At 36.9% G+C, this 22113-nt stretch overlaps 1 protein-coding gene across 4 annotated transcripts in view; it reads right to left on the reverse strand.

Annotated features, from left to right (window-relative positions):
* Positions 1-22113, reverse strand: part of VRK2 (VRK serine/threonine kinase 2) — a 93283-nt gene that overhangs the window by 29322 nt on the left and 41848 nt on the right. For all 4 annotated transcript variants that reach the window (XM_007533732.3, XM_060187239.1, XM_060187238.1 and 1 more), the window contains one exon: positions 15422-15554. In XM_007533732.3, the coding sequence (XP_007533794.2) occupies positions 15422-15554 (133 nt within the window). The remainder of the gene's footprint in view (positions 1-15421; positions 15555-22113) is intronic.

The following is a 22113-nucleotide window of genomic DNA, read 5'->3' on the forward strand; positions in this document are numbered from 1 at the left end:
CATAACCTGGCACCAACACTTTCTCAAAGAGCCAAGCAGTAAAACAAAGAAATAAATGTCTGCAGTTAAATTGCTAACATATGTTCCAGGAAGTCCATGGGGTCTGCATTGGTCATGCAGAGACCCTTTGAGTGCAGACTAAACATTGATGGCCTTTCCTGTTCCACTCATACTAGTAATATTGGAAGAATATGTGAAGTTGAAAGAATATGACAAAACTGCCATCTAGTGTGCATTATTAAAAAACAGGTCTGTCTCAAGATTTTTCAAACTTTATGCCAGTAAATAGAAGGTAAAATATGCCTACTGGTTTGGGTATATGGCTCTACATTTTAATAAATATTATTTTTAGATGTACTTATTAACACATAGATAAAAATTTGGGTCCTGTGTCCTGAATAAAAAATATCATGGTTTAAATAACAGTGTACATGGCAGTTGGGGCAGAAGTGGCAAGGAGTAGATTCTGAAGCCAAACACAGGCTTTCAGAATTTAAAAAGTAGCTTTTCATTAAAATGCAATAACAGAATATCTTTAAACACTTAATATTATTTACATTGATTCTATAGTGAATTTCAGCAGATGTATTATGTATACATATATATGTGTGTTTTTTAATGTCTTATTTCAAAAGATGGACAACAGAAACTCAAGAATGTCTACTATAAGTGATACTAGCAAATCACTGAAACAATGAGTAAGGTATCACAAAATAAATTTACTTTTATAACCACCCTAATGTATTTAAAAATGCACTTTTTTATTTGTTTGTTTTACCATTTCTTTCATGTTCTACTGTGGTTGATACTTAAACTCCTAAATGCAATGTGTGGCTACTACATCTGCTATAAACAGGTATTTTATTTTTATCTTTCATTAAATAAACTCTGAAAAGTCACTCAGTAAATTTTATTTTTAATTTAAAAGTCATCTAAAAAGAACAATGCTGATAGCACATCATAAATACTTTTGGTTACCATACATAAGTTACTATAAAAGCAGAAGAAAAGATTAGCTCTTACACATACTCTGTCTTAACTGCTATTAGAGTATTGGATTATTAAAGGCTCTTCAATATAGCAGAATACTAGAGTCCCAAGGGTGCCATTTACTTTCTGCACAAGCTTCAACAATGTCCTAATGCAAGACTTGGCTCTCATATTAAAACAAAAACACAATATCTACCACGCTGTTTTGTAGTGATTTCTTCAGCTATAAATCTTCCATTAATAATGGAATGGTTCCACTTGTACAGATGTGTTCACAAGTTGCTTTTCCATTATGGCAATTTCTGATTACTACCATGTAAAAAATTCACAACCTCTAATTTTTTGAAAAATGATATTCTGGTACCTGTTTGGGGGACATAGGCTATACACAAAAGGCCCTTTGTAAAAAAAAAAGTCAGAATTAAAATAGAATAAATTTCCCCAGCCATACCCACCCCCCCAAACTGAGGGACTAATTGATATGAAGCTATAAGTAATGGCAAGTCATTTAGATTTTTGAAGCCCATCATTCATAAAAAAAAAAATCTTCATTTGAAATAGCCCATAAAGAGTTGAGTTTATTTCACTATTCTAGTTTGGTCTTACCTAATAAAATACATGGTAACAGTTTTCAATCTTTCATTTGTTTTCTTCACAGCACATATATACATTAATAATTATGGTTAAGTAAATGTTTTGACCACTATTTCCAGAAAGGCCTAGAAAAATACACACTTAAAAGATCTGCAGTCATCTTTTCCCACCACTAAAAAGTAAAATAAAAAATATATATATTAAAGAATTTATTTATTTATTGATGAGAAAGATAGGAGGAGAGAAAGAACCAGACATCACTCTGGTACATGTGCTGCCGGGGATCAAACTCAGGACCTCATGCTTGAGAATCCAATACTTTATTCACTGTACCACCTCCCAGACCACAAAAATAAAATATTTTAAGAACAAACTTCTACCTGAAATTACTAGATGTGTTTTAGTGACATTAAATTTTAGAGTCTACCAAGAATTGCTTTCCTTTCATCTACTGAACAAAAGAATAATTTTAATTATCTGTTAATATATTAGCATCTATGCATGTGTGTGTAATTAACACAAAAGTGGAACTTAAACAAAGGGAAAACACAAGGTGAAACTTAGATGAGCTGTGCTCTAATGTAATAGAGCTAGAGATACTAAAGGGGGGAGGTAGAAAGAGGTGAGAGAGGGGACAAGGGAGGCCCAGTGCATGATTGTGGAGGAAGGCTGCATTTGGTGGTGTGAGTGGTCTACAGACACTTAACACAGGTGGATAAAAAATAGTACTTATGTGACAGCTATCTTGTAAACCATTATTTCTTCCCAATAAAATGGTTTGGGAAGAAAAAAAAAGAAAAAGGAAAGAATTGACTATATGCCCTTAGCTAACTTAAAAAAAAAACAACAAACACTAATATAGTCATGGGCCCATTGGAATATAACTAAAAGAGGCCTACTATCTATCTATGAAATGGAGACCCCCCCCCCCCAAATCTTCACCTGCAATACTCCAGCCTTTAGGTTCACAGTCAACAATTCGTTTGGCTTTTTATGTTAACTTGGGACGTTCCTACTCACGAACACAGAATGAGAGCTCAGTTCTACAGGGAGGCTGAGGTCACATAGGCTCCTAAACTGAATATGGGCCCCTGATCACATCAAATCAATGGGGTTTACAGTCAACAATATTTATACATCTTTCCTATATTTGGGAGCTACTTTCTCCCCTGATCCAGCTTTCTGGTCCTTTTTCCAGCCATGACATCATCTCTCTAGACAATAACTTGGATCCACCTGCATATCAGATGTCAGGCTCAGGGAATAACACCAAAACAAAAGAAAAATCATGGGCTCTTTGGAATATAACTAAAATAGGACTATTGTCTGCAAAATGGAGAACCCCCAACTTTTCATATGAACTATTCCAGCCTGTAGGTTCATGATTAGTCAACAATTTGTTTGGCTTTATATGTTAACTCTCTTTTCAGCCACCAGGTTCCAGATGCTAACATGATGCCAACCAGACTTCTCTGGACAGACAACCCCATCAATGTGTCCTGGATCCCCACTTCTCCAGAACCCCACCCTACTAGGGAAAGAGAGAGGCAGGCTGGGAGTATGGATCGACCAGTCAACACCCATGTTCAGTGGGGAAGCAATTACAGAAGACAGACCTTCCACCTTCTATACCACATAATGCACCTTGGTCCATGTTCCCAGAGGGATAAAGAATAGGAAAGCTATCAGAGGAGGGATGGGATATGAAATTCTGGTGGTGGGAACTGTGTGGAGTTGTAACCCTCTTATCCTATGGTTTTTGTTAGTGCTTCCTTTTTATAAATAAAAATTATATATAAGACATCATCAAGATATACATGTTAACAATAAATAATTATTATTGCTGGTAATAGTATCTGGGACTTAAATATTAGTTGTATTATTCCTTTTTTATTTCCTGTGTATTTAAGTAAAATCTTCAAAATAAAAATAAGAACTGACCAAAGTTGAAGAGGATTAATAGTATCAAAATCTTTTTTAAGTTAAAACATCCTTGAGCACTGTGACATGTACACTCATCAGGCGCACCACCACCCAGTCCCAACCATATTATTTTTCCTATAAAACTTTAAAAAAACAAACAAAAAATTTTATACATGGTACCATTGTATAGAAATGTAGCATGTTTTATATGTTAATAAAAATTTCCTATAAACTCTCCAAAGTTGGTTTTTAAATGTAATATAGCATCTCATCTTCAGTTAACTTATTAATAAGGAACAATAAAAGCTTGTGGTTCTTTCAATTGTTCAATATTTCTAAATTATAAAGTATTTTCAAGAGTAACAACAAAAAGGCACAGGTGGTATCCTGAATTCTATTTCACAAGATAGCAGATTCCAGAAACAGCTGACACTAGAATGCACAATTAAAGTAAAAGACAATTGATGTGATTTATGGAGCTGCTAGGCACTCTAACTGCTTTTGTATAATCTCATTTAATAATTCTAATAATGTAAGTATTCTTAACATTTTTGACAAAGAAAGTAGGGGCTCAGAGGTTAAATAACCTAGTATCACACAGTGAAAATGTGTACTGAAATTGTCAACGATACAGGAGATATCACAACTGACACCACAGAAATCCAGAGAATTCTGCGAAACTTCTATAAAGAACTATATGCCACCAAGCTAGAGAATCTGGAAGAAATGGAACAATTCCTAGAAACCTATGCACTTCCAAAACTGAACCAAGAAGAACTACAAAATCTAAATGCACCAATCACAGACAAAGAAATTGAAACCGTTATTAAGAATCTCCCCAACAACAAAAGTCCTGGACCAGATGGCTTCACAAACGAATTCTACAAAACTTTCAGGAAACAGTTAATACCCATACTTCTTAAGCTATTCCATAAGATTGAAGAAACAGGAATACTCCCTTCCACCTTTTATGAAGCCAACATCACCCTGATACCAAAAGCTGATAGGGACAGAACAAAAAAGGAAAACTACAGACCAATATCTCTGATGAACATAGATGCCAAAATATTAAACAAGATCTTGGCCAACCGGATACAGCAACACATCAAAAAGATTGTTCATCATGACCAAGTGGGATTCATCCCAGGAATGCAAGGCTGGTTCAACATCCGTAAATCAATCAATGTCATTCATCACATCAATAAAAGCAAAGCCAAAAACCACATGATTATCTCAATAGATGCAGAGAAAGCCTTTGACAAAATCCAACACCCATTCATGCTCAAAACTCTACAAAAAATGGGAATAGATGGGAAATTCCTCAAGATAGTGGAGTCTATATATAGCAAACCTACAGCCAACATCATACTCAATGGAGAGAAGCTGAAAGCATTCCCCCTCAGATCAGGGACTAGACAGGGCTGCCCACTGTCACCGTTACTCTTCAACATAGTATTGGAAGTTCTTGCCATAGCAATCAGGCAAGAGAAAGAAATCAAAGGGATACAGATTGGAAGGGAAGAAGTCAAGCTCTCACTATTTGCAGATGATATGATAGTATACATAGAAAGACCTAAAGAATCCAGTAGAAAATTACTGGAAGTTGTTAGGCAATATAGCAAGGTATCAGGCTACAAAATCAATGTACAAAAATCAGTGGCATTTCTTTATGCAAACACTAAATCTGAAGAAGAAGACATCCAGAAATCACTCCCATTCACTGTTTCAGCAAAATCAATCAAATACCTAGGAATAAAGTTGACCAAAGAAGTGAAAGACTTGTATGCTGAAAACTATGAGTCGCTACTCAAGGAGATAGAAACTGATACCAAGAAATGGAAAGATATCCCATGCTCATGGATTGGAAGAATAAATATCATCAAAATGAACATTCTCCCCAGAGCCATATACAAATTTAATGCAATACCCATCAAAGTTCCACCAAGCTTCTTTAAGAGAATAGAACAAACACTACAATCATTTATCTGGAACCTGAAAACACCTAGAATTGCCAAAACCATCTTGAGGAAAAGAAACAGAAATGGAGGCATCACACTCCCAGACCTTAAACTATATTATAAAGCCATCATCATCAAAACAGCATGGTACTGGAACAAAAATAGGCACACAGACCAGTGGAACAGAATTGAAAGCCCAGAAGTAAATCCCAACACCTATGGGCATCTAATCTTTGATAAGGGGGCCCAAAGGATTAAATGGAAGAAGGAGGCTCTCTTCAATAAATGGTGCTGGGAAAACTGGGTTGAAACATGCAGAAGAATGAAATTGAACCACTTTATCTCACCAGAAACAAAAATCAACTCCAAATGGATCAAAGACCTAGATGTCAGACCAGAAACAATCAAATACTTAGAGGAAAACATTGGTAAAACACTTTCCCATCTACACCTCAAGGATATCTTTGATGAATCAAACCCAATTGCAAGGAAGACCAAAGTAGAAACAAACCAATGGGACTACATCAAATTGAAAAGCTTCTGCACATCCAAAGAAACAATTAAACAAACAGAGAGACCCCTCACAGAATGGGAGAAGATCTTCACATGCCAGACATCAGACAAGAAACTAATCACCAAAATATATAAAGAGCTCAGCAAACTTAGCCGCAAAAAAGCAAATGACCCCATCCAAAAATGGGCAGAGGAAATGAACAAAACACTCACCACAGAGGAGATCCAAAAGGCTAACAAACATATGAAAAACTGCTCTAGGTCACTGATTGTCAGAGAAATGCAAATTAAGACAACACTAAGATACCACCTCACTCCTGTAAGAATGGCATACATCAAAAAGGACAGCAGCAACAAATGCTGGAGAGGATGTGGGGACAGAGGAACCCTTTTACATTGCTGGTGGGAATGTAAATTGGTACAGCCTCTGTGGAGAGCAGTCTGGAAAACCCTCAGAAGGCTAGACATGGACCTTCCATATGACCCAATAATTCCTCTCCTGGGGTTATACCCCAAGGACTCCATAACACCCAACCAAAAAGAGGTGTGTACTCCTATGTTCATAGCAGCACAATTCATAATAGCTAAAACCTGGAAGCAACCCAGGTGCCCAACAACAGATGAATGGCTGAGAAAGCTGTGGTATATATACACAATGGAATACTATGCAGCTATCAAGAACAATGAACCCACCTTCTCTGACCCATCTTGGACAGAGCTAGAAGGAATTATGTTAAGTGAACTGAGTCAGAAAGTTAAAGATGAGTATGGGATGATCCCACTCATCAACAGAAGCTGACTTAGAAGATCTGAAAGGGAAACTAAAAGCAGGACCTGATCAAATTGTAAGTAGGGCACCAAAGAAAAAACCCAGTGGTGAGGGGTAGACATGTAGCTTTCTGGGCCAGTGGGGGGTGGGAATGGGCGGGAGGGATGGGTCACGGTCCTTTGGTGATGGGAATGGTGTTTATGTACACTCCTAGCAAAATGTAGACATATAAATCAGTAGTTAATTAATATGAGAGGGGGAAATCAATTGTATGTCTCAAAGGTTCTCAGGAGACAAACTGAATCTTTTTAATAGATAGGCTACGTATTTGATATGCGGACTCTCTCAAAAGCCTAGACCAAGTAGATTGGAGGCTTCCAATAGCACAGCTATATACAAGATACTGGGTACTGTACAGCAAACCATAACAAAGGGACTTTTCAAAGTTAACCCAATTAACAAATAATGTGATGATAATATTAACTATTGATTGTCTTTTTGAACCCTAAGACAGCAGGAACCTCACATCTTCACTATAGAGCCCCTACTTCCCCCAGTCCTGGCACCCATGGATAGGGCTCACTTTCCCGTATGCTTCTCCCAATCCATACCAAATAATATTGCATCCGCCGATCACAACCTAACCAAAGCAACGATTGCCATCTCAACATGCTTCACCTCAGAGTGTATCCAGAGACTTCACGTGTGGAATGACAACCCTTCAGCTTCATTACTCGGGTGAGACCTTTCCTTTTATAGTACACTCTAATTTCATCTCAGGTAGTTCACTTTCTAACAAAGTCCCATAACCTAGACATACACCAGTTTCTGTGAGAGAGAGCGTATGCGCACACGTATCCATAAACTACTGCAAAATATATACCTGAAAGCAGGATTACACTAGAGTTTGCAGTGAGTACCTCCCCAACACTTCCTCTCCACTATTCCAATCTTGGGATCCATGTTTGCTCAACAAATTGTTTGGCTTTGTATGTTAACTCTCTTTTCAATCACCAGGTTCCAGATGCCACCAGGATGCTGGCTAGGCTTCCCTGGATTGAAGACCCCACCAATGTGTCCTGGAGCTCAGCTTCCCCAGAGACACACCTTACTAGGGAAAGAGAGAGGCAGACTGGGAGTATGGACCGACCAGTCAACGCCCATGTTCAGCGGGGAAGCAATTACAGAAGCCAGACCCTCTACCTTCTGCAACCCTCAATGACCCTGGGTCCATGCTCCCAGAGTGCTAGAGAATGGGAAGGCTATCATGGGAGAGGGTGGGTTATGGGGATTGGGTGGTGGGAATTGTGTGGAGTTGTACCCCTCCTACCTTATGCTTTTGTTCACTAATCCTTTCTTAAATTAAAAATTTAAATAAAAAAAAAAAAAAAAAAGAAAATGTGTACTGAAACCCAGCCTTTCAAAATCCAGTCTATTTTCAATAATTGTATTGCCTTCATTGTTAGTTTTATCACCATTCAAACAACATTACATATCTTACCTTTTTTTTTTTTTCAGAGAGAGAAAGGGGGTGGATTATAGGGGTGGAGACCACAGCACCAAAGCTTCCCCAGTGTGATGGAGGCTGGGCTTGAACCAGGGCTGCACACAAAAAGCAGGCACCCTCCCAGCAGTTATTCTGCCACATCATTTATTGTGTAGTTGCTAGCATTTAACTTCTCCAGACTGATGTTTTTGTTCAGACAGAAAAGGAGAGACAGCACTGAAGCTGTACCATGGAGGCTGGGGACTTCAGCCTGTATTATAATTATGGCCAAGCAGCTAGCTGCCTTGCCAAGTGAGCTCTCAATGCTTGCTATTTTTTCTTGGTGTATGTGTGTGTGCGTGTGCAGTTTTTTAAAGTGTGTCTGTCAGAGAGAGAGGTCAGAACATCACTCTTGGCATATGTGGTGACAGAAATCAAACTCAGGTCCTCATATTTCTAAGTCCAGCACTCTACCTCTATATAAAGTCCCAGGCTGCTACAATAGGTAAGGAAGCATTTGAAGCAGACATTTAATATTTATTTCTGGTGTTGGTCAAAGAAGACTATTTTGTTTGTTTGGGGTTAAATTTTATTAAATTTAATAATGCAGTAGCTTAAGACAACACATTAGTTAATGCAATCCTTTGCGGGTTATGAATTTGGGTACAGATGAGCTGAAATTTTTGCTGCTTCATTTCTCACGAGGCTCCAATCAACGTACTACTCTGGTGTGTGTTCTCATCTGAGGATTCCATTGTCAAAGGAGCTGTTTTCTCTGATGGTTCACTCAGGCTGTCTGTATTTTCTTGCCTTTTACATAAACATTTCCCATATAGCATCCTGCTTTCTCAAAGTGTGCAAACTAAGTAAACAATGTGCAATCTGATGTATACAATGTGCAGATGAAAGTCACTAGTTTTCCTAACCTAGTCACAGAAGATGGCATCCCTCAACTTTGCTGTATTCAAGTTCCTAAGAGGAAGGGATTGCATCCCATGTTTAAAGCCAGAAGATAGGGATTGTAGAAACATCTATCAAAGGTCATCTACCTCTATTCTTCAGTCAAAATTCAGTAAGAAGCAGAAGACACAAGCATTATAACTTAAAACAACAAAGGACATGCTGAAGCAAAGTTGGTTGTTTAACAGAGGAATAAAAAAGCAGCAGATTTTATGCTGTGGATGTAACAGTGACATTTTTCATGCAATTTTTGAGAAACTTATTTCAAGGTACTTCATTCTAAGGCTGGGGTGTTTTTTTTTTTTTTTTTTTGCAGAAAACTAAGATTTTACACATATATCAACTGTATATACTGTAAAGTATTAATCACCCCCCCAAAAGTATAATGAAAATGAAAAGTATTAAGTGTTAATACCCAAAGGGATCTGATTATCTGCTTAAAATGTTTTGTATTTAGTAGTGTTTCTTATATAGAGTAGCATTATGAAGTATGAAGAAAATATAGATTTGGTAGGAATAAGTGAACATGCAAACTTCTGCTTCATGCAGAGTTTAATGCCCAAAATGTTAGTTTGTTCAGAAATGGTAATAAACAGAAAACACTCAAATAAGATGTTTACTGATAAAGCGAATAGTGACTATCTGAAGAACAAGTTTAAAGTTAATTCTTATATTTTCAGCTATTAATCTTATTTTATTCAGTGTTCTATCAATTCTTATATATAAAGTTCTGGAAAAACATTATGGTGACCATAACTTGCTGCAATTTCAAAAAGGATATTAAAAAAGTCAAAGTCAATGTGCCACATGTCAAATAAAATATTAAACCTGGTTCTCTTGCTTCTTCAATATCTTTTAAATTCAGATCTTTAAAAATTGTTAAATGGGGAGTCGGGCTGTAGCGCAGCGGGTTAAGCGCAGGTGGCGCAAAGCACAAGGACCGGCATATGGATCCCGGTTCGAACCCCAGCTCCCCACCTGCAGGGGAGTCGCTTCACAGGCGGTGAAGCAGGTCTGCAGGTGTCTATCTTTCTCTCCTCCTCTCTCCGTTTCTCTCTGTCCTATCCAACAACGACGACAACAACAATAATAACTACAACAATAAAACAACAAGGGCAACAAAAGGGAATAAATAAATAAAATAAAATATTTTAAAAAATTTGAAAAAAAATTGTTAAACATTATTGTGTGATATTTAAGAAAAATTAATTAACAGAGCAAAGATATCTTGTATTTGGCCATGTGTATTCTTAACACCATTAAATAGTTCAAGACCAGTATTAAGAATTTAAAATCCTGTCTAAATGCCAAAATGGGATTATGCCAAGTAAAAGGAATAGTGTCTTCATTATTTATCTAGACAACAATCCAAAGCCATTTGTTGCAGTCAAATTTAACTAAAAATGGAAGTCAAGGGCATATTTTTCTGATAGCACATTCAACAGAATTTACCAACAACTTGATAATTTAGTATAACTGGAAAAGGGATGCTCCTTTTTTAGTTATTACTGAAGAAAATTAATACATGTGTAAATTATGTCATTTACCCATGTTTAGGAACATGAAAATGTATTCTCAATGTATTTCACATATACTCTATAAGATGGAATACTAGGTCAGAATGAATTGAAACCATGCAAAACACAATATGACTTGGACTTCATATACCATTGCAACTGGCAAACATAAAAAAATTAATGATATTCATCTTCTGGATACTATATATATTATACAAACAAATGGACATTTAAAATGCAATTTAGGTATGATATTTTATGATCATCGAAGATGTCCAATTAAAATAGGCATTATACACTGAGTGCACTGGTCTGAAGTATTTAAAAAAAGGTCAATATGTTAAATGCAGTATATCTCTAGAGAAATTAGGTATTGACTGCATGCCTTAGTGAGTAGAAAAATCTAAAAAAATCCATACTGCACATTGATCCAAATATTGCTTTTTAACATTACTAAGAATGTAACAAATTTTAAAATACTACATTTGACATGGATATAATTCTCTTTAATTATCAGGCAACAAGTCCAAAATAGGTCAATGTTTATAAATGTTAGCTTTTATGGAGATCAGAAACTTAATACTAGTAGAAATAAACCCAACACATATTACTCTAATTTTACATTTAGATGAAGGACTTCAGAAACTAAGAAAATACCATGAGCTCATATAAAAGAGCTGAGTTTGGGAGAATAACAGCAGTTTAAGAACACATGCACATATCGATATGTGACAGTTGGAGGAACATATATCTGTCTGTTCACCTACTTGTGCACCTATCCACCAATCTATGTATCTTGACTTGCAATTTTTAAGTTGTAATAACACTATCCACTTTTCTTTTACATAAAGTTGAATTTAAAAAGTGTTCAGATGGAATAGCTGATTGATACCTGTGCCAATTAATTGCTTTACTATAAAAAGCCTAAATGACTCACAGAAAATTAACAGCTTCAGTTTCATGTTACAAAAAGTAGCATAAAACACAGTTTGGTGAAGTTAACAGTCTCTGTGAAGAGGTTAATTCAGTTTTACACTGAAGCCTGAATATTTCTGTGTCTGACCAAATACAGACATATCTAACACACAACAAATGCTCTGACAATTAAAGGTTTTGTTTCCTAGTGATAAGTTGTTGTTATTCTTTATGTTTCCTTTTGCATTATTTCTCTCAGTATTTATTTGAACTATTGAACAATAGCTGTGCTACTAAGAAAAAAATTTTCTTACATAGTGACTGTACTGAAAATAAACATATGAATATTTATGAATCTGACCTTCTGTTTATGAATCTGGGCTTCTGAATTTACCTAAGGGTTTTTGACCCAGTTTGTTTTTGTTTCTAGATATAACTAAATGCTCATGTCATTTCTAATATAATCCTAAAATAAAATGTTTTATTTTTAAAAATTATATGCCAAATACTTGGAAGGAGTAATGTTCAAGTATTTCAAGATATTGAGTCCTTTATTTTACATAGCAGATTTAACCTGCAAATTAAACAAATATGTATATTCATGCATATGTATATGCATCTAATATTATACAGACATATGTACAAATGCATAGACATATACTGTGTATTTATGCATGCACTATATTTTATACATGTTATGTATATTTACATGTAGACTTAGATATAGTTAGGTATCATCTTTACATTCTAATTTAACTGAATTAAGGGAAACAACTTATAGAGGGATCTTGTGAAATCTATGATAAAAAAAGTCACTCTAACACATAACTTTCCAAAAAAAAAAAATAAATAAAAAAAAAAAATATATATATATATATAAATAATTGTCTTCTGAATTATTTCAGAGAGGTAATATCATTCTACCATCATACTTAGTTCAATCTTTCCTCTAAAGACCTAATGTGGTAAATTTTATTCAAGTTATCAATATGTATTATTATCTGGGGAGAAGTAAACTGTTAACATATTAATAAAATTTTGTTCAGTCCATTCATGAAGCTAGCACATGAGAATACAGCAAAATTGTTCACTTAGGTGCTTCTTTGCTATGTAGGTGACTTGGTTTGAGCCTGGCTTGTATTACACTGAAGGAAGCTTTGACACTGTGGTCTCTTTCACTCTTTCTCTACTGCTCAACCTCTTGGTCTCTATGTAAGAAAGAAAGGGAAAGGGAAGGGGGAAAGAGAAGAGGGGAATGAAAAGACAGCCCTAAACTATTTAATAACTCTATAAAGAATTCTCAGAATTCTCACCAACACTGATCAAACTAACATATAAAAACCTCTACTTTCCACTTCACAGTCATCAGTGGTTACTTAACAATTTTAAGTCAAAACCAGAGTGGATCACTATTAGAGATATCCATTGTAATAGGTGGCTCATCCATAAGTTAGTACTATTAACATAACTGGATTAATACTTATGAATTTGTATGATGAATTTCCAGTTACACCATTATCAAAAAAGCAGCATTTCTGAACTTTTTTTGTCATCAAGATTATTTCTAGGGCTCTGTGTCAACATTAAGAATCCACCACTCCCAGTGGCCATTTTTCCTTTTCCATTTTTTTTTTTTAATTTTATTAGAGCCAGATAGAAATTGAGAGGGGAGAGGGAAAGGAAGGGAGGGAGGGGGAGAGAGAGAGAGAGAAGCAGATTTGATTCACTGCTTATGAAGCTTCCCTACTATAGGTGGGAAGTGGGGGGCTCAAGTCTAAGTCTTCATGAATAGTAATGTATACACTTAACTGGGTGAACCACTGCTTGGTCTCCTCTGAACACTGTTTATATGAACAAATATAGTGAAATGAAGAATAAAATTTGTTGAGTGGATGTAATTAGATTTGAAAAAAAAAAGTAAAGCCAATATCAATGAGCACTTGACTTTCACATCACCTATTTGTATCTTTGAACACTCAGTGGTTCACTAACACTAACAATGTAAATAATGGCTATAGTTAAAAAATTTCATACTACTACCAAATTTCTGATTATTACTTTTCTAACCAAACAATACTCGAGAAAAAAAGTACAGAGGTTTCTTTTACTCTGATTACGAGTTCAAAAACTATTTTTCTCAGAAAATGTAACTTATAATGGGCCAGGCACTGGTGTACCCTGTTAAGTACAAGGACCCTATGCAAAGACCTGGGTTCGAGCCCCTGGCTCCCCACCTGCATGGGGGTTGCTTCACAAGCTATGAAACAGGTCTGCAGGTGTCTATCCTTCTCTCTTCCTATCTCTACTTCCCCTCTCAATTTCTCTCTGTCCTATCCAATAAAATGAAAATAAATGGCCACCAGGAGCAGTGGATTTGTAGTGCTGGCACTGAGCCCTACACATAACCCTGGAGGCAAAAAAAAAAAAAGGAAGAAAGAAAGAAAATTCAACTTATGATCTTCTTGAAGGTACAGCAGCAGCATCTAGAGACATAGCACAGCAGAACAAAAGTGAGGTACTGAGTTTCTACCACCGGCATCACATATAACAGACTCTGCTCATGTTCCTTCTTGCTTATTAGGAAGTATTTTTTTAAGGGAAAAAAATGAATATAACACTTGTTGTACTTTTTCATTGACCTACCTTAAAGTAGTATGGGTTTTAATTGCTCTAGAAATAACCAAGACCCTCTCTATTACATGGTCAATGGTCCTTTTAATAGAAAAGGCAATAATAAGCAGTTGTTTGCACCAACTAAACTCCCTAGAAAGTAGTAGCTTTAAGGCGACAGTTCAGGAGTCATTAACAAGTGCAACTGTCTAATTGCTTTTTAGTAAAATAAGTGGTCCTTTCAAAATGGTTCAAAATTTTCTGATTTAGCAAATTTGAAAATAAAGTTTACAGACAATTTGATTTTGATAGCCAAAGTTTTTTTTTTTTTTAATCATCACCAGTTTTTCACTAACATAACATTAGGATTGACTTTTTGTCTTGCTGACAGAGCAACTAAGAAAGTACAGTTACATTGACCATATTGATTGTGGACAAAGCAACCATCAGTGGGACTCTACACCATATATTTTCAATATTGACCTGCTACTTCCCTTTCCATGGCTTTCTGGGTTGGCTATTGGATTTGGACTGCAGTGTAATAAACAGCTAAGGTTTAATTAATGGTAAATGAATACAAGACATAGGTTATGACTTTAACTAATTAGGGAATTGTTGAATTAAGTCTGCCTTGGAATGCAAGGCAGTACAATCAATATCCAATAAAAGGACTATGTACGTAATTTACCTGCAAATGTGTTTCCAATACCATCAAAATGAGTTTAAATAAGTAAGATATATGAAACGAGACTAGAAGAGATTTCCATAAGTTAACACTTTATAGTTTCAGAAAAGAGTTTCTGATTAATCAGAAAATGGAATCTTCTAAATCTCTAATAAGGGCATGACTAAGCATAGGATTAATTCTTCACATGTGAATCTTTATCAAATCCGTGTTATTCAATACAACATAATAATTCACTTATTGAGTTTCATTTTTAATCTATACAAACTAGTAATTTCCTCCCTAAATGAGAGTGAGTTTAGCTTAGTTGGCAACCTTTTGCTCCTTTCTCACTTGTTATGGTCCCGATCTCCTTTCCTTGCTAGAAGAAAAATTAGAAAGTCACAACTTTTGATAAAAAAACCAAAAATCTTACCCAGTGATCTCACTCTTCAAACTGACTATTTCATAAAGACTTACTATACTTTAATCAATCTTCTGAAATAAAAAAAAAATCCTTACCAACTCCCTTGTGGGCATCCAAGCTGGTAAACTCAATAGTTCCATTATGACCTTTTTTAGGATTTTCCTGATACTGTTTGTGATTCCCATTGGGACAATATCTATAAGAAAGTCCATAATCTGCAAGATAGACCTGAAAGACAAGAACAGACAAATGAATACTCTTTCCCCTTCTGAAATCAGAAGCTTTCTAATGAAGTCTTAAGACATGTTAAGAACAGTGTTACTTTTTTTTGGCTTCCAGGGTTATCGCTGGGGCTCATTGCCTGCACTATGAATCTATTGCTCCCGGAGGCTATTTTTCCCATTTTGTTGCCCTTGTTGTTGCGTTTTTTATTGTAGTTGTTATTGTTATTGCTGTCATAGGTGTTTACTGGATAGGACAGAGAGAAATCGAGAGAGGAGGGGAAGAGAGGAGAAAGACAGACACCTATAGACCTGCTTCACCTCCTGTGAAGCCACCCCCTGCAGGTGGGGAGCTGGGGGCTTGAACCAGGATCCTTAAGCCAGCCCTTGTACTTTGCGCCATATGTGCTTAACCCACTGTGCCCATGATCCCCCCCCCTTTTTTTTTCACCAGAATTGTTACTGGGGCTAGATGCCTGTGTGACAATGCATTTTTTGTAATAGAATGGGGTGGGGGGAGAGATAGAGACAGAAATAGAGAGTGTGTGCCACCTGCAGCACTGTTTGATCACTTATGATCTCTAGCAGGTGTGCTCTACCAGGTAAGCCACCACTTGGCCCCAGTTATATATTTTCTTAAACATTTATTTCTTAATGTGAGACAGAGAGAATCTGAGCATCACTCTGGCACATGTAGTGCCAGGGATAAAGCTCAGGACCTCATGTCTGAGAGTTCAACACCCCATCCTCCACCACTTCCCAGACTCCCTAGGAACATATATAACTTTTTAATTTGAACCCTTCATCATATGCATATTTTATTTCTGAGTTGACTTAATTTTCCTTTTTTATTTTGCTCCTATATTCCCTTCCCTGCAGGTGGGAATCTAGACACTACAAACCACAATGTCTTTTTATCTGTATTCATACAGCTTATGATGTTCTTGTAACCCCTTCCCTGCAAGTTAAAACCATTTCAAGCTGCTAGAGGAGATGACAGCAAACAATCTGAAAAATATAAACCTAATGCTATGAGAGTCTCCATTAAAGAAAGTATAAAAATAGTGAACAGATTGAAAAAGACTCTTTAAAAAAAACACATATCATTTTGTCTCTAAGAATAGAACATCAATGTAACACTTTTGGCCTTTCAGACCGATCTATATCATCCCTGTTATCTTTGCAAGTCATTCAGAATTGCAAGCAGGGTCTCCAAACAGAATATAGATTGTTAAAAGTCAGACAGCAATTCAAGTGAGTTTTTCTCAGATTACTTTTGGAGAAAGAGGGGGTGGGGGAAAGAGTTTTAATGGAGATAACCTATACTGAACAGGAACTGTTACATCTAGGTGTTTATTCTGACATGTACTCAGAATGTCAGAATAAACTATGTGTTATATAGAATGTTCAAACTATGTGTTACCATGCTCCATTCCCTCCCACAAAGAAAACAGTTTATGTTAAAATGTGTTATTTCATGTGTACTTCTAAAATTTAGGCACTGAGGCAAAATTTCAAGATGTAGTTTCAACGTAAGAGTATAGCAATAGAATCCACACTATACAGTGTAATGTATAACAAAATAAAATTTAATGATTAACTTTTAGGTTTATGAGCCAGAGTGTAAGTTATATCTTATCATGACCCAGAGTGGGTAAGTTATATCTTACCATGCATGTGGCCCAAGTTTGAAGCCTGATACCAGGAAGTGGTATAGTACTAGAGAAAAACTGTTACTTTCTCTATCTGAATAAAAAAGTGGATTGGAGGGGGCCAGGAGGTAGTGCAGTGGGTTAAGTGCACATAGTGTGAAGCACAAGGACCAGAGCAAGGAGCCAGATGCAAGTCCCTGGCTCCCCACCTACAGGTAAGGCCCTTTGGAATATGGCTAAAATAGACCTACTAGCTTTTTCCAAAATGGAGACCCCAAATCTTCACCTGCAATATTCTTGTCTTTCTGTTCATAATTAGTCAACAATTTGTTCGGTTTTATATCTTAACTCTTTATCAGCCACCGGTTTCCAGATGCAATCATGATGCCAACCTGACTTCACTGGGCAAACAACCCCACCAATGTATCCTGGAGCCTCACCTCCCCAGAGCCCCACCCCACTAGGGAAAGAGAGAGACAGGCTCGGAGTATGGATTGACCTGCCAACACCCATGTTCAGCAGGGAAGCAATTACAGAAGCCAGACCTCCCACCTTCGGCACCCCATAATGATTCTGGGTCCATACTCTCAGAGGGATAAAGTATATATATATTACTTAGCTGTAAGAAATTTCTTGGATGAAATGTGAAGAAATGATGTTAAGTGAGTTAAGGCAGAAGAAGGAAGATAAATACCAGATGACCTCACTCATAGTTAGGACCTAAGAAATAAAGAGGAGCTGGGTAGTAGCTCACCCAAGACTCTTTTTGCATAACCACTTAGACTCTCATGCCTAAAGCGCCGAAGTCCCAGGTTCAATATCCCACACCATCATAAGCCAGAGCTGAGCAGTGCTCTGGTAAAATAATAATAATAATAATAATAATAATAATAATAATAATAATAAAAACAAACAAACAAAAACTTTGGTCCATACTCCCAAAGGAGGAGAAATGTTAGGGGGAGATGATCAGAGGGCTCTGAACTCTAATTCTACTAGGGCCAGGAGAAAAGGATAAAAGAAAGACATTTGGAAGTAGTAATAGGTGTAGATGTGACTTAGAGAGGAAGAGAAGGCAGGACTGTAGAAAGAATGGGCAAATATATATATATATATATATATATATATATATATATATATATATATTTGTATAAATAACAGTCAACCTACATCTGTGATCTTGGGACAATTACTGAAGTTTCCAGTGGAGGGAATGGGAACACAGAACTCTAGTTGTGGGAACAGTGGAGAATTATACCCTTTTTATCCCATAACTCTGTAAATAAATATCACTAATTTAGAAAAATTAAAGGGTAAAGCAAATTAGCATATTTCACCCTGATTTGATATTGTTCCATGAATATCACTGCAGGAGAAGTGAATAAAAATTTATAGAGGTGTTAATAGTTTTTCAACAGTTAGAAAAAGTCCTTTTCTTCCTCTTAAAAAAAAAAAAAGAGGGGTCAGGTGGGCCAAGTGGTAGCACACTTGGCTAAATACACATTTTAAAATGGACCCGGGTGAGGGAAAAAAAATGGACTCGGGGTTCTAGCGCCTCATCCCCACCTGCAGGGGAAAAGCTTTGCGAGTGGTGAAGCAGTGCTGTAGGTGTCTCTCAGGGTGGTGGTATAGGATAACGGCTATGCAAAGAGACTTTCATGCCTGAGGGTCTCAAGTCCCAGGTTCAATCCCTCACACCGCCATAAGCCAGAGCTGAGCAGTGCCCTGGTAACAAAAAAAAAAAAGAAAATGAGGCGTCTGTCTCTTTATCACCCCCTTCCCTATTAATTTCTGACTGTTTCTATGCAATAAATAAATAAATATAATTTTTAAAAAATTAAAAGAGATGCATAAACAGCTCTCCCACTTTTCAAGAATAATTTTTTCTGTTATACAAAAATCTAAATCCTTATCACAATTTAGACAACCTGAGCAACTGAACCATTTAAATTTAATTATTTAATTACTACACCCTGTTGTAGTAAGAAATATACTTGTTAAGCTTTTATTAACAGTGAGACAGAATGACAACCCTCCCCCACCACGCCGCTTTAGTATCAGAGTTAACACTAGCACCTGGAGCCTGTGTGGCTGATTACACTGCTCCCACTGACCACTTTTTTCTATTGCATTTTATTCTTTTTTATTTTCTGAAAGAAGGCCAGAAACAGGGAGAGAGAGAGAGAAAGAGAGAGGAGATAGACACCACTGTTCTACTACTTGTGAATTTCAGCCCATGCCAGGTGGCGACCAGTTTTTGTTCATGGTAACATGTGAACTCCACTGAGTTAGTCACTAACTGGTCCCTATACTTGGATTTTTTTTTTAAACTTTATTTATTGACTCTCAGCAGAATTTCACAGTTGATTTTTTTAAAAATATTTACTTATTTATTCTCTTTTGTTGCCCTTGTTTTATTGTTGTAGTTATTATTGTTGTCGTCGTTGTTGGATAGGACAGAGAGAATTGGAGAGAGGAGGGGAAGACAGAGAGGGGGGAGAGAAAGATAGACACCTGCAGACCTGCTTCACCGCCTGTGAAGTGACTCCTCGGGATCCTTATGCTGGTCCTTGCGCTTTGCGCCACCTGCACTTAACCTGCTGCGCTACTGCCGAACTCCCTATACTTGGATTTTTAAAAGCAATATAGAATATACTTTTGAAATTCTAACTTTTTGTTGTCTTACTGTGGCTTCACTGCTTCAGTGATTTGTTCAGATAGACGATTGATAGACAGATAGACAGACAGAAAGACAGACAGGCAGGCAGATACAGCTTCTCTCAGTGCAGTGGGGCCAGGCTCCAACCTGAATTGCATACATGACAAATGCAAGTGCACCACCACCCAGCCCCAACAATATTTCAGTATTTCCTTCCTTCTCTTCCTTCTTTCCTTCCTTCCTTCCTCCCTCCCTTCCCTTTCTTCCTTTCCTTCCTCCCTCCCTCCCCCCCTCTCTCTTTTCTTTCTTTTCCTCCCTTCCTTCCTGCCTCCAGGGTTATCACTGGATTTCTGTGCCAGCACTAGGAATCACTGCTCCTGGTTACCATTTATTTTTATTTTTTTTCCCCATTGGGTAGGACAAGAAAAACTGAGAGGAGTGAGGAAGATAGAGAGGAGAGAAAGACGGACACCTGCAGAGCTGTTTCACTACTCATGAAGCATTAACATTGCAGGTGGGAAGCCAGGGGCTCGAACTGGGATCCTTGTGCTTCATACTATTTGTGATTAGCCCAGTGCGCCACTGCCCAACCCCCCAAAGTATCTTTTATTATTATTATTAATTTTATTTGTGATTTAATAGTGATCAATAAGATTGTGGGTTAAGAGGGGTACAATTCTATACAATTCCCACCACCAGAGTTATGTATCCTGTCCCCTCCATTGGAAGCTTCCCTAGTCTTTATTCCTCTGGGAGTATGGACCAAAGATTTTTATGAGGCATAGAAGGTAAGAGGTCTGGCTTCTGTAATTGCTTCTCCACTAGTCATGGGCATTGACAGGTGGACCCATACTCCCAGCCTGTTTCTCTCTTCCCCTAGTGGGGCAGGGCTCTGGGGATGTGGAGGTCTAGGAAACATTGGTGAGGTCATCTGGCCAGGGAAGTCAGGTTGGCCTTATGGCAGCATCTGCAACTTGGTGGCTGAAAAGCATTAAGATATAAAGCAAACAATTCATTTAATAATAAGGAAACTAATAGTACGAGCATAGCAGATAAAATTTGGGGTCTTCAAGTTGGAAGAAGCTAGGAAGTCTATTTTAGCTATATTCTGATGGGCCGATGACTTTACTAATTTTTGCTTGGGTCGGACTGCTAATGTGCAGGTGGGCAAAAAGTAGTGTCTGGGTGGACTGTGTCAGAGGTGGGAATAAAACCAGAAAGGATGATCAGGACAGAGAGAAGCTCCCAAATATGGGACAAGTATATAAATATTGTTAACTGTAAATCCCATCGATCTGACCTAGGTCCCATGTCTATTCATATTTTCACACAGGAGCCTGTGTAACCACTATATCCCTGTCAGTATGAGCATTCATTCTAAGATCATAGCGAGGAACATTCTAAGCTGCACTCATTTCAGGACTAGTCTTGCTCAAATGGCAGAGTATGTTGACCCAGTTACCACTATTGTTCTACACTGAGGGCAAGGTCCTGTAGAGGCCCACAAAAGGGCCAAAAGTATTTTATATGCAACGTGGTATGTTCTTTATTATTACTGATATAATATTGATATAAGCCTTCAACACATTTAAATCATTTGATCCCTAGCATATCTCTTTGATAGAGGTACTATTACTTTTATCTAACAGCTAAACTACATTTGATCATTAAAGCAATATTAAAGTAGTTTAATAAATTAGAGTATAGTAAGAACATAGTAGAATAATACTTTATAGAATATTTGCAGGAAATCAAAGTTTGGGGCTAATTCTTCCTTTGATAAATCATATTAAGTCTTATAATAGTATGTGTGTAGTACTGATATGTGAATACTTGATACTTATAAGCAATCAAATCTCAAAAATATGTCCATCTATCAAATTTTATTGAGAAAATGCAGTAAAATTATATATTTGAAATTATTTTAATATAAAATTCACTAAGTATTCACTATAGAAATTCAGTAACAGGACTGGAAAGATAGCATAATGGTAGTGCAAAAAGACTTTCAGGCCTGAAGCACCAAAGGCCCCATATTCAGTCCCCAGTACTATCATAATTCAGAGCTAAGGACTGCATTGATAAAGAAAGACGGGGGCAGGGCATCAAATAATTAAAATCAGGAAAAAGTTTCAAGGTCTATTTAACTATAGAATTTCGTAAGAAAATAAAATGTGAGGCCTGGGTGGTGACACACCCAGTTGAGTGCAAGCATTGCCATGCACAAGGACCTGGGTTCGAGCCCTTGCCCTGCA

This window comes from Erinaceus europaeus, chromosome 3 (assembly GCF_950295315.1).
Source record: "Erinaceus europaeus chromosome 3, mEriEur2.1, whole genome shotgun sequence".
NCBI classification, from domain to species: Eukaryota; Metazoa; Chordata; class Mammalia; order Eulipotyphla; family Erinaceidae; genus Erinaceus; species Erinaceus europaeus.